The sequence below is a fragment of the Poecilia reticulata genome, linkage group LG9 (assembly GCF_000633615.1).
Source record: "Poecilia reticulata strain Guanapo linkage group LG9, Guppy_female_1.0+MT, whole genome shotgun sequence".
In the NCBI taxonomy this organism is placed as follows: Eukaryota; Metazoa; Chordata; class Actinopteri; order Cyprinodontiformes; family Poeciliidae; genus Poecilia; species Poecilia reticulata.
Window position 1 is genome coordinate 28,820,446 of NC_024339.1, and position 13,254 is coordinate 28,833,699.

Here is a 13,254-nt window from a genome sequence, read left to right on the forward strand (position 1 = left end):
GGGTGAGAGGGGTGTAGAGACGAAGACCTGTAGTGCACATGTGCAGTCCAAACAAGAATCTGTGCCCTAGACAAAATGGTGAATAAACTCCAACTTGATCCTTGTGCATTTAACACTGTCTTTAAGCATACATCTTTACTGAAAATGTAACATTCTACTTTCACAGGTGTAGAAAAAGTGAGGAAGAAAACTCTACTTTTAAAAAGGAACTGCTGACATTGTCCTTCGCTTCTACAGAGAGATACAGGGCGTTCAACATATAGGTGTGATTTTAGGTCTCCACTCTCAGTGGCCAGAGGAATCAGGGCAGCGGTCTTCAGGGGGTTGTCACTAAATCTGCTACAATACGGGCTGAGTGACGGGCTGTGTGAGTGCTTATCTGACACTACAGTGCATGCAAGACTGAGAATAAGAGAAACACTGCAACAGCTGCTGCAGAGACATGAGGAGACAACTATGAGCAACTAAGTGCATCCCAAAGCCCAGAGAGGACAACAGCATGACCATGCAAATGTTACAACAATCAGCAGAGGAAGTGTGTGTGTGTTGTCCCGAGAAGGTTGGGATGAAAACAGACCGAATATCCTGAGGATGGTCTGAACGTGTGGCACGACGGAATAAACACAAACAGCAGGACCCAGCGCCATGTTGGTGAGGGCATGATGTAAAAGATGAGGGTAGCAAGCTCAGTCACTCACGGAGGCTGAAAGTCACTTATGATATACAAGTTTTATGTTTACTGCCAGCACACAAAACACTCCTTAAAGGATTTTTTAAAAACTTTAAATCAGAGGTGTGTCTACTCCTGTGGGGGGGATCTACGTTTGTTAACTCATCTAAATGATAATGACACGTTGTCAGCAAATATTGTTACAGCTCTGCAGAGGGAGACTAAACACCTCCGTTTGTCCATGGAAGATCTGAGCAAAGAAAATAATAATAATAATAAGCGAATAACAGGCAGATAAATAAGGTTTCGTTCAGAAAGCCTTCTTTTCCAGCCGGTCTAGAATAGCCTGAATTCTCTGTACAGCCTCTTTGCGGGCTTGTCGGACAGTCTCCTGTCCTTGAGTCTCCACAGAGTCTAGCTCCAGCAGCTCTTTGGTCAGCAGTTCCTCCAGGCACCGGTAGCTCTTGTCTGTTTTTCTCCCGACAAACTCGTCAACGTCTTCCTGAAGCAGCTGAACCCGGGCCATGACCTGCTGGACCTTGGCGAGCCCGGGGTTGTCGCTCAGCGGCTGAGGTCCGATCGGAGCGGCTGCTGGTTGAGGCTCGGGCTGAGAAGGACTGGGATCGCTTCGCCCAGCTTTGCTGTAAATCTGGGGAGGTGAGCTTATTTCAGCGGGCTTTCCGTTGGGGGGATTCGGCGCTGGAGCTGTCCTGGGTTTAGGTCCCACCTGAGGGGTTCGCTGGTGCTGTTGGTCCTACAATGCCACAAACACAGTGTGTTTAAGCTTTATTGTGTCTTTACAACAGCAGTTAGAAGAATAATATCGTTAAAAAAAAGGAGCAAAGAGTAATATCTTAAGTGCCATACAAAAGTATTCACACTCCTCTCACATTTCGTCATGTTACAACAAAAAAACTAATGCATTTTGTTGGGATTTTCTGTGATAAATCAATACCAAATGATACTGGATTGTTAAGCTGAATGGTTAATTATACGTAATTTTCTTATTCTTTACAAATATCAATATGAAAAATCAAAAAGTGTCCATTTGTATTTAGCCCATTGGAAAAAAAAAAAAAATGGGACAAAAATAAATAAGACAGGCCCGGCGACAGACTGGCGACCTGTTCAGGATATACCCCACCTCTTGCCCAAAATGTTCGCTGGAGAAAGGCACCAGAACCCCTCCCAACCCCACAAGGGACAAGGGTGTTCAGAAAATGGATGGATGGATAAATAAGACAGATGAAGCTGATCCAAAATGCTGCTGCTTGTTTCCTCACTAAAACTAGGAAGAGAGAGCACATCATCCCAGTTTTAAAGTCCAGCCACTGGCTCCCTGTAGCTCAGAGAATAGGTTTTACTCACTAAATCGCTGAACGGCACCGAAATATATTAAATATCTTTTGTTGTACCAACTAAGGATTTCTGGTTCTACTCTACTCCGCACTTCCAGAATCAGAACCAAAAATTGAAAAGCAGCATTAAGTTTTTATGCTTCTCTAATCTGGACCAAACTACCATAAAATTGCAAAAAGTCTGAAACAATGAGTTCCTTTGAATCAACACTAAAACCCAGGGCTGGGAATTTATTAGAATTTAGCCTAACATAAGTCCCTTACTGACTTTAATCGAGTTAGGAAATAAAATAATCTTAATTATGCATCATGTTGTATTTGATTCAAACAACATTAAAGCTGTCTTAAAGAATCTGTCAAATAAACATTTGAACATGAAATGCAACTTTTTGAACAACAAGTTGTGTGCAGCCAAATTTCAAGACTTAAGGCATCTCCAAAGGAGGAAAACACCTCAGGTATCCTTTACTTTTCATCTCTGCCATTTTACCTCCATGAAAGAGGTAGCTAAAAATGAGCAAGAGAATCACTCTGGCTGACCTCTACAACCAGTCATATAAAATAAATTAAAATATTAACGAAAAGTTCACACGTTTCATTAACTCAGCTCACATGTTAACATTATAAAGATTAATTCCATACAGACAGTTGTTAAATAGCTTTTATATTAATGACGAGGCTTTTTTTGCTTACAACTAATGAAAAATAGATCAACATCAGACCATGGAAAATTATTTTAATGCAGAAAGGTGGGTCAAATGAAAAATATGTGTAATACCGTATTACAGGTTATTTTCAAACTGTGCTTCTGACAAGCGAGTCTCATCGGAGCCCATATTCCATTTTATAGAATACGACTATAAATGCTGATACGAGATGAAAATTATACGTACAGTATGGCGCCAACATTAATACAATGTCCAGGGCGTGAAGAATAACGTTACCTGGGACATTTATGACAGACGACGATGTCCTCGAAGCTCCCCCCTCAAGAGTCACCGCCGTCGCTAAGCAACGTATCAAACACTTTACATTCGTACAAATCAGCTGTATGCTTTCTGGCCAACAGTTTGATGCATTTTATTGTGATTGGCCCTAGCATCGTTCTTTTTTAGTGTGTAATGCAACCATAGCGCTTCTGCCGCGACGCCATCTTGGATATTTTCGGTAGCGAACGTATCGGGTCTAATGCGACGACTCTTTGATATGAATGACGGCTCCTCACTGAGAACCGTTCGTCAATGTATGGGAGGGGTCGTTGTGCTACAAACATAGCAGCACAACAACCACATCACATGAGAAATGGAAGGAGACAAACCAGCTGAGGGGGAAGAGAGAGACTGCGAGCGAGCGCGCCCAGTTTTGTTTTATTTGTAGCCTTTTGGTGCTCAGCTCTCAGTGTCAGTGCCTCTGCAGTGCTCACAGCGGAGATTTGGTTTGATCAGTAGCCTTATGGCAGCCTTCTGGCCAATCACATGTGAGGATATGGGATCATACCATTATGTGAAAAGAGAGAGGGGGCCGACACGGCAGTCATGCCAGTCTGTCCCTTCAGTCATCTGCTGCTGTATGAAACTACAAGCTTTGCACATCTAGGGACAACATTTTTGCCCATTTTTCCTCTGCAAACATAGTTTAAACTCAGTCAGATTGGATGAAGAATGCTTGATTTTTTACATTTTTTTAATCTTGCCAAAGATGTGAAAGTCTGAACTTTGCACAGTTTCACACATTAATACCCTTTCATCGAAATTATTTAATTGTAGTTTTGACTATGTTTAGAAAGTGAAGCCTCACTGCACTCTAGTTTTTTCTTGTCTCTCACTGGTTTCCGTCCAGGGTCGTACTTTATTTAGCTCCATCCATCTTACAAGGAACTTCCCCTTGCCACTTTAAAACAAATTTATTAGAGTTGTGCCACTTTAAAACAAATTTAAGAGTTGTGAATGACTGAATAGTTCTCAATTTAAAAGTCAAAGCTTCTGATACTTTTTATAACTTAAGCCTCCTTCAAACATCTGCAACATTTAAGTCTGATCTATAGTGGTCTATATCAGAGCAGGGGGAGCTAAACACAAATGCAGGATTTTCAGATATGTCTTTGTAAAAACAAGTCTTGAAAACCTCAGTATAATTGGTTTTTGCTTAATAAATAAGCTGAGCTACTGCATGAATCTCTTTTCTTATAAAGCAGGGGCGCCCAAAGTCGGTCATCGAGGGGCGTCATCCTGCATGTTTTAGTTCTCTCCCTGGTTTAACGCACCTGCATCAAATGATGGCTCGTTAGAAGGCCTAAGAGGAACATTGACAAGCTGAAAAGGTTGTTACTACCACCAGGGAGAGAACTAAAACATGCAGGAGTGCGAAGTCGGTCCCTGGAGGACCGGCTTTCGACACCTCTGTTATAAAGAGACTTTGTAGTTGTAATATGACAAAATAAGTATGGGTGTTTACACAAGATGCTGAATGTATCTCAACAAATTAATTGCAGTTGTTCTTACCTTGGGCTGATAGGGCGGTGGAGCACCAGTTCCAGTTCCTGGCCATGCTGGAGGATGTGCTGGACGGACATGATTTCCATAGTGGTTTTGTGAAGGCTGCTGCCCTGGGTGCCACTGCTGCTGTGAGGGAGCATATGGACCTGTGTGCCCCCAAGCATCACCCTGAGGGCTGGGATGGAGCGGCTGCCCAGTGGGATAGGGGGGATTTGGAGGCACAGCATGTCCAGCTTCGCTGTAGTGGGAGTATGGTCCAGATGGGTATCCAGGACCCTGAGAGAGCAGCAAACACATGTTGGTTTTTTAAAAACATTTTTTCAGTATTGCTCGGATGAACACATTTGTATAGAAATCAATATGACTTTAAGGATGAGGCTTTCTCCAAGGAGGAAACTGAAGCAAGCCTCGCTCCCGACCAGCACAGGGCATTGTCGGCGACTCCTCACATACAGTCCATAAGCGCTCACCCACTGCCTTCAAGCAAACTTTAAAAGCTACAGAGTTTGCCTCAAGTTGTTACAAAATCTGAACTAAAGTTAGGATTATGCATCTTGTTTTTAGCCAATATTTTTCTCACAAATCGGCTTTAAATCTATTTACTAATCTATTTCACAGTTCAGAATTAGATAGCAAACTGATTTGAGTGCATTTCAGGTGTAACATCATCTCACCCCTTGACAGTGCGGACCAGAATAATGATGATGCTGGTGCTGGGTGTGTGGTTGGCCCGACGGCCCACCGCTCTGCTCAGCCGGACATCCTTGGCTAGGGTAGGAACTTCTCTGGGGGTCAGCACAGTAGAAAGGGTTGGATGGATGAAAACCACTCGCTGGATACTGGTTTTGTGCAGTGTTGTAGACTCCATGGCCGTTTGGATAGCCTCCTGGCATTACCTTTAACCAAAGCATAGAAGAGATTTACCATTTGTAGAAATGTGCAGTTTTATGTAGTCGTAATATAAATATGAGACAAATGAAAAGCATTCAGGAGAGACTTGGGAAGATTAGTAGATTAACTCCAACTTGTTTGGACCAAGGCAGGTCGGGTTGTGTTGCATAATGAGCTGTACCTGTGGATTGTACTGTTGCTGAACATCTGATCCCGAGGGATAAGTGTTTGCATAGTGTCCAGTGGAGTGAGACTGTGGATACCAGTAATGAGAAGGGTAACCTGGATACTGGGGAGCATCCTGTAAACACAATATGCCACAAAGAAAAAGCAGTACACTAATGTTTAACAGGAAGTGGTAGCTGACTCAGTCAGGCTGCCTGTCCTTAAACTAACAATATCTGATTTAACAATTACAATGGCTCAATTACTGCGCTGGCTGGACCGGTTTCGGACAAACTCTTCATGCACTGCAGCTAAGCTAAATTTACTCACATGTCAGATTAAATATTGTTAACATAAAGGTTATATTTAGAGAAAAAGCCAAAACCCGAACAGGAGCTTTACAACCAAGCTAGTTGTAACTATTACATAATGCCAGCTAGCTCAGTTAGCTGTGCAGCTAATACTTTAACAGCTCTCTACGTAAGCCACTTCGGTATCATTCATCATTTCCCCTAGGTTTTATTTTCTTGATATTAAATACATTGCATTGCGTTTTTTAAAGCAAATATTACTATTTAAAGCGTTTCCATTCACTCACCATAGCGCTATTCCAGTTTCCGTGGTTATTTCCCGAGTTACAAGTCGAGGGCCAGTCAGGTTTCAGATTTGACTGCATTTGATGGTGATGCTTTAGCTACGTGCGTTTGCGGTCAGCCGTCCCGTCATCTGTCATTGTAAAGAAAAAAAAACCTTTAACTAGCACAGCGATACTTATTTAAGCTGTCAGGATTCCCAAGGCGGTTTCTTCGCGGAAGTGCAGCTTGTCAGATTGAAGTCAGGAAACGATAGTCAGGCGAAGCTAAGGGAAGTACTGGCCTGTCTCTTTAAATAAACAAAGAGGAAACAAAATATCAAGATGTCTCACTCAAACGCATTTTTATGGAATTATGAAAATCTTTACAGAGTGATCAGCCTTAACATGTACTGTAAATGTGTTCACATTGCAATAACAGAAATGAAAAATTATTGGTACTAGACATCTTGATATTTTGTTTACACGAGAAATATTTCTCTCAAATACTTTTTATAACTAATCTTATAAAACTGTATAATATCAATAACCTATAAACGATCTTTGGTGGCACATCTACGTCAACAGAGTCTCTTAAGAATTGATAAGAATCCAAAATCGACTCAAACCATTTGAGTTAGGAGCATCGACCAGTTTGGTACAGTTTCTTTAAATCAGCTCCACTTTTATTTTTTTCCACACTAGATAATCGAGGGAAATCAGTTCAGTTTGCTTAATTAGTTCACCATTTATTATCGTTTTAATAATAAATACATTTTAGCATGCGTTTTGTTGGAGTCTGTCTTCAAAAACTTTGACACTACTTCAGAACACCAGGTGTTAAACATTTTATTTTTATGGGAATATGTGGGTCCCTACACACACAGAGTTGACCAACCCTTTGGAGATATTAAAGCTTCAACATTTTCCACCAGGTTTAATTAGTGTGTGGGAATGTATGACCATCCCTCCAGTCCTGCTAGTCCATGCCAACTCATTGAAAAGTATTTTGTCAGATTGGGGTGAGGAAAGCCAACATCTTGCTTATCCTTCCTTGTTGGACCCTACTTTGTGCACTATCATCATGCTCTAACCCCACTCCCAAACTGTTCCTACACAGTTAGACAGATTAAATTGTCCAAAATCTCTTTATATGCCAACACATTAAAAGTTCATTTTACTCTAACCTGCTCAACCAACTCTTGAAGAAGAACCCCACAACACGGTGCAGCAAACTTTACTAAAAAAACAAAAAAAAAACACACTATCCACTGACCTCTTTTGGGGATTTTACATGGCTTGACACATTTAGTAGCTGCTGTTCCCTGTTGTTTGACTGTGGAATATTCAGTAGTGAATAAATTTCACGGCTAAACCAGGTGACTTTGTATCAGGGTACCTTACAGGAATTTGCTGAGCTGAGAGCAAGCAATTCCTTTATAAATATTTATAGAATCACTCTCCGTGGGTACTGGAAATTAAGTACTCAGGCAAAAATATGGACGTAGAGTTAAAACCGTAAATACCAGAGGGAATACATATACCAGGTAAGAAAAAAATAAATCAAATTTAAGGAAAGAGTGAAATATTAAGATACTTATATAGATTTTTTTCCAGTCTCATTGAGCAAGAGGGAATTTGCTCACTTTTGTCGCAGCAAGTACCGTTTACTTGAACCAGAAGGTGGCGGTAGTGCAAGTCAAATGATGGCAACCTATGTTAAGTAGTAGTAGAAGAAGAAGGCACTTCCTGCGCAGATGTTAAAAGAAACAAATTCTGAAATATTCATGGCTTGACGGTAAATAAATGTGCTGGAAGTGAAAAAATACCGAAGCTCAAGATGAACTACGTACCAGGGACGGCAAGCCTCATTGATGACATCGACAGTAAGCTGGAAGCATCAATTATTCCTCATTTGCACAGAACATTATGCTTCTCCGGAGAGACTTGAAATGTTTTTATGCATATTAAATGTGTAATTTAGTGCGCTTCGTGTTCGGTTGTACCCTGCAGAAAAGCACCTGGTGTTGCTCCGAGATGGCAGAACTCTGATTGGTTACCTCAGGAGCATCGACCAGTTTGGTACAGCTTCTTTAAATCAGCTGCACTTTTATTTTTTTCACACTAGATAAACAAGTGAAATCAGTTCAGTTTGCTTAATTAGTTCACAAATTTTTACATGTTTTACCGTCAACTCTCTGACATGCGTCCTGCTTCTGTTTCTCAGCCAATTTAGTGTTTCACCAGACGGTGGAGCGCATCCACGTGGGGAAAAAGTTTGGAGACATCCCGAGAGGAATTTTCATCGTCAGAGGGGAAAACGTAGTTCTGCTTGGAGAGATGGTACTGGCATTCTCACTTTGCTCTTTTTGTTTGTTACTGTGATGCAAACTGGAGTCCAGCAGCGTTGCATTATTGCAAAAATTAAACCAAAAAGTTGCTGCTGGTCAAGTGTTAGGATAATTTTAATACGCTCAGAGGAGGAGATGAAAATATGACCAGGTGGCAATGATGATGCGCTGACATAAGTTAAGATTATAGAAAAATGTGATAATGATTTCATGTATCACTACAGAGTTATTCTTTTTTCTCGATTGTAAGAGAATATATTTAATGTAGTGTACGTTTTAAGTTGTATTTACAAGTTCTTGACACTTATCAAAACACCCCATTTGGAATACTGATGTGGGAATATTTGCAAAAGTTTCTTTGCCAAAATATACAATTTCAGTTCAAATTCAATAATGAAAAAGAAATATTTATTTACCCCAAAGGACAACTAAATGTCTTATAGTGTTTCCAGTTAGTCATCGTGGTTTGTGATTCTCTGGGCAGGACTGATCTCTGGTAGCAGTCAGTCCTGCAAGAAACCTAAAAAGGCTTCTGACTTAAGATTGTTCCTGTATGATAGTCTCGTGACTGTGATGATATGATATAGGCTCAATTTCAAGGTATCCTTGTATTTTAAAAAAAATGAAAGCAGATGTATGTTATTAAAAGGTCAAATCTTTATTCTCAAATGTCCAACACATGAGCTTTAATAATTGACCTGTATAGTATTTGTCACAGTTAACTGACTTGTAATTGTTCTTTATTCAATTAAGTTCAGTATGTGGAATGCCATCAAAAACATCTACAAAAAAGCTACTGGAGCATGTTAGAAAACTGACTGAACTATATAAGCAGCAGCTAACAATAACAGTTGGTAACTTTAAAAAGCTAAACAAATTATCCTTTTATTTCTCCACTAACCTGTCTTCTTGTAAGGAACTTTAAAAAGTAAGTTGAAAACACTCAGTCTAAAGTCCAAACCCTACAGAAAAAGATTTTATTTTTGAATATTGAACATACTTTGAGTGCAGTAAGAACAACAAAATGACACTTTTCTGAAAACAGAAAATAGTAGTAGAGATTTCTTCTTGTCCAGGGTTTACTGACCTTTAAACTGATGTTGGACCGCACTGCAGCGACAGCCAATCTTCTAGGCCAACACACAGAGCAAGGCTGAGTCATAGAGCTTGTCACACTCTAAATGTACATCATGCATTGAGTCCTAAATGTGTACTGGCAATAATACAGCCTGTGCTATTACATTAGCTTCAGAATGCCTTCTGTCTACTGTTGGTAGTAAACGTGCAGAGTCCTCCACTATTTTTATCACCCCTGATAACACTGTGTAAAAAGCCTTTAAATGAACTTGTTTTTCTATTGCGTGAGCTTCATATCTCTCAGAGAAATGCAAAAAAAGAAATCCAGCTTTTCTTTTTACTACATTTATTCAGCCAGGAAACAGTCATGCATAAAGAAATACAAGTTACAAGTGGTACTCCTAGCACTTCATATAAACATAATGTAACTGAAGCATTTGTTTTTAATCCTGGCTTTTTGAAAAATAATGAAGTTTCAAGGAACTTCCAGTTAGTAATCTATGACTTTGTTCTACTGAGGTAAAAATACGACATGACACACAGGGACATTTATCTTTACCACGCTTCAAAGTGTGAAAGAGTAGTTGACAGGCTTTTTTTTTTCTTTTCTTTTTTTATAAACGTTACGGAGCTGCATACATTTGTGTAAACCAGAAAATGTCTATAAGGAAAAAAAATGCCGCCAAGCTAAACTTGGTTCATATGTGCCACTAGAGCTACTATTAAACTAGGAAATTAGTATGAAAAATAAAAGCTATTTCTCTCCAACATACTAGATTTAACTGCGCTGTAATTTTTAACTAGAACCATGGCCGGATGAGGCTAAGATTGAGCTGTTCTGCAGCACACACTGCAGGTGTGTGTGTGTGTGTGTGTGAGTGCGTGCGTGCGTGTAGTGTAGTGTAGTGTTAAAGATAAATTTGTGGAAAACCACATAATGCAGATTGTCATTCATTGTGCAGGATCTTTTTCCTTCTCTTCCAAAAGCCCATCAAAATCTTGTTACGATTTTGGTGATTAATGGACTGCTTGACATTCAAGGATGCAAAAAACCCTTCATGTTTATAAAAAAAGTGAAAATAGGGCATCATCTGGCCTTTTAACAGAATAATGACTCAATACATATGGCCAAACAATGCAAAAATGGATCACCAGGCAAAAATTAACCTTCTTCCAAGGTCATCACAGTCCCAAATCGAAACAAAAAACCTTGCGAGTGAGCTGAAGAGGGCAAGATAGAGAACCAAGGACTCTGGTGACCTAAACGGATTGTTTAAAGAGCAGTAAGATTTCTCTGTATGCTCTAATTGGGTAGTAAAGAGAAAAGTTGTCCTTCAGTCACATGGGTTGTTGTACAAAATCTGAACAGCAGGGGGTGCCAACGAGATTATTCTGCTGCAATAAAAAATATATGCTTTTAAGGATTTTTAGACATAATTGCTAGAGGTGTCAGTAAGCATGGAAGTTATTATTCTGTCCACATTTACTGGTACATTAATCATAGTTCTATCTAATGTATAACCTATTTAAATTAAGACTAGATCAAATGTATATGGATGTGATATTAACATGATCATCACTTTGATTTAGAGTTTTGTCTGATTTAGTCTCCTTTACCATTTTAGGTTAATTTCATCAGTCATGTATTTCTCATAAATTTTTTTTAATAACTGGTAAACGGGTGTAAATGCTGCTGCTGATTTTTTTTGCTGGCCCCCTTTGATGAGACATTAGTTGCAGAACAGTTGGGGAGTCAGTGTTTGAAGAAGCAGAGGACATAACGTGTGGATCTTTAGTAAAGTTGTATGTGTCATAAACAGTTGGGCTGTGACGTGGAGTGTGTGTCTCTCTCTAGGACGTGGATAAGCCCTGCGACACCATCCTGCAGCAGGTCTCCATCGAAGAGATCCTAGAGGAGCAGCGGCTGCAGCAGCAAGCCAAGCAGGAGACGGAGAAAGTCAAGATGCAGGTCCTGAAGGATCGAGGCCTTTCTATTCCCAAAGCGGATAACTTGGACGAGTACTAAAGCAGCTTTCTTTCCGGGGTGTTTTTTTCTCACAAGCCTTTTTCTCAGTTTGTATCGGACTGGTAACTTGTACCTTTGATCCGAGGAGTTTTGTGGGCAGAATTATCAAGTTTACTGTACTGGTCGATTTTTATTTGAAGTGTTTGGAGGAAAATGTGATCAGCTCGTCTCAGTTTTGCAAGATCATGGTAGCAAAGTTAAAACAGAAATAAATAAATGGTTTCCCAAATTACTGTTCGTAGTTTTGAGTACATAGAAGCACTTTGTATTTTGTCATAATGTGGTGAGCTTTCATGTTTGAGGATGTCTGCATCTGCTAATGATGAGCACTACTTTCTCAAATAAAAGAATGATTAGTTTGTCATTATGGGAGCTGCTTGGGAAAACATCTAATCACATGATCTAATCGTTCCTCTGTCTCTGATGCATGCATTGCTATAAAAGCTGTTTATTTTTAGAATAACCCATCAGGGTGCGTCCTGCGGAGTGACCTCCTACACGGGACTTTGCAGATCTACAAGCAAAAAGCATCATTCTCTGTGGCAATTGAATTAAGGCAGATCAGTGGATCAGACAGCCTGTGTCCTGCTGTAGAGATCACGGCGCGTCCGGACAGATCGATCCTATCTGCCCTCATCGGTCAATAATCCGCCTGTTAATTGTTTGGACTAATGATGATCATGTAACAGAGCTCCCGTGCGGGAGTCTTATTTTGCATGCAGCCCACTATTAAACCAATTATTGCCACTGCCACATGGTTTTGCCCTCTTCCGCTGCTCAATATGTTTAATGTCGTTAGTATCACAACTTGTTTTAATGCAGGTGACAGACACACAGCCTGTCTGTGAAGGAAAGGTTCCCTTTGAGATTTCAAGTAAATTTATAAAGCGTGTGACGTCCTCAGGACTTCAAAATAAAAGTTGCGAATTAGTGTTTAACTTCAGTTTGTAATAGATTTTTTTTTTGTTTAAAGAGAAGAGTGTATTTTTTTTTCCTTAGTTTGGTAAAATACTTGAAAACATTTCTGCATATATTTTCACACCTCTTTCTTAAAGACCCTTAAGTGAATTTTATCCTTGCCAGACTCTCCCTTTGGTGTGGTGGATCTCTGCAGCTCCTCCAGAGTTACCACGCCTTTTGTCAGTGTAGATCCTGAGCTCCAGTTCTCACAGGAAGGCAACCTGCAAACTTTGGGATCAGTTTATAGTCCAGTCTACCTGAGTGAAATAGCTTCATTACATGCAGCAGAGTTCTGCTAGTGATTTGAGTATTTGATTTATGCGCGATGAAGCAGTTGCACGCCTAAAAGACATAGAAGTACGAGGTCTGAAATTGGACAACCCTGATTTTATTGGACAGCAATGTAGCTCCATATTCTTTCCATTTCTTTAAACTTCTCAAACTCTTTCTCCCTGGCCTCTCTTCCTGGTCTTCATGATGCCGTTTGTTCTCTTATGTTCCCTAAGAAACATCTGAGATCTTCAAAGAACATCTGGATTTATCATAAGATTAAATTACACAGGGTTGCATTCTGTTTTGTAAACATGTCTTCTGAAGGCAGTCGGTGAGATTGTCAGAGTAAAGGAGCTTGAATACAAATGCATGGCACATTTTTTAGATTTGGGAAACTATTTAGAAAATTATGGATTT

General features: G+C 40.0%; 2 protein-coding genes across 3 annotated transcripts; one reads left to right on the top strand and one right to left on the bottom strand.

Moving 5' to 3' along the window:
• Window positions 1-709: 709 nt before the first annotated feature.
• On the bottom strand, window positions 710-6,448 carry bag4 (BCL2 associated athanogene 4). 2 transcript variants are annotated; one of them, XM_008419144.2, is made up of 6 exons: window positions 6,385-6,446; window positions 6,178-6,305; window positions 5,596-5,715; window positions 5,198-5,419; window positions 4,530-4,799; window positions 710-1,424 (listed from the first exon to the last, which is right to left on the bottom strand). In XM_008419144.2, the coding sequence occupies exons 2-6, from the start codon at window positions 6,253-6,255 to the stop codon at window positions 981-983; spliced, it is 1,134 nt and encodes a 377-aa protein (XP_008417366.1). In that variant the 5' UTR covers window positions 6,256-6,305; window positions 6,385-6,446; the 3' UTR covers window positions 710-980. The 2 variants fall into 2 exon arrangements, with proteins under 2 accessions (XP_008417366.1, XP_008417365.1); XM_008419143.2 differs by having other exon boundaries at window positions 6,178-6,448.
• A 1,416-nt stretch (window positions 6,449-7,864) lies between these two features.
• lsm1 (LSM1, U6 small nuclear RNA associated) lies at window positions 7,865-12,357 on the top strand. The gene is made up of 4 exons (XM_008419145.2): window positions 7,865-8,036; window positions 8,164-8,232; window positions 8,378-8,493; window positions 11,434-12,357. Exons 1-4 carry the CDS (start codon window positions 7,991-7,993, stop codon window positions 11,602-11,604), a joined length of 402 nt encoding a protein of 133 aa, XP_008417367.1. The 5' UTR covers window positions 7,865-7,990; the 3' UTR covers window positions 11,605-12,357.
• Window positions 12,358-13,254: the final 897 nt, after the last annotated feature.

Excerpts from the sequence above, each read along its gene's own strand:
- bag4 (XM_008419143.2), bottom strand. The coding sequence starts at position 6,255 with ATGCAGTCAAATCTGAAACCTGACTGGCCCTCGACTTGTAACTCGGGA. Across the intron at positions 5,716-6,177 it reads GAAACTGGAATAGCGCTATG|GATGCTCCCCAGTATCCAGG; the intron begins GTGAGTGAATGG and ends TTGTGTTTACAG. Across the intron at positions 4,800-5,197 it reads CTGGTCCGCACTGTCAAGGG|GGTCCTGGATACCCATCTGG; the intron begins GTGAGATGATGT and ends CTGCTCTCTCAG.
- lsm1 (XM_008419145.2), top strand. The coding sequence starts at position 7,991 with ATGAACTACGTACCAGGGACGGCAAGCCTCATTGATGACATCGACA. Across the intron at positions 8,233-8,377 it reads CAGGAGCATCGACCAGTTTG|CCAATTTAGTGTTTCACCAG; the intron begins GTACAGCTTCTT and ends TCTGTTTCTCAG. Across the intron at positions 8,494-11,433 it reads TAGTTCTGCTTGGAGAGATG|GACGTGGATAAGCCCTGCGA; the intron begins GTACTGGCATTC and ends GTCTCTCTCTAG.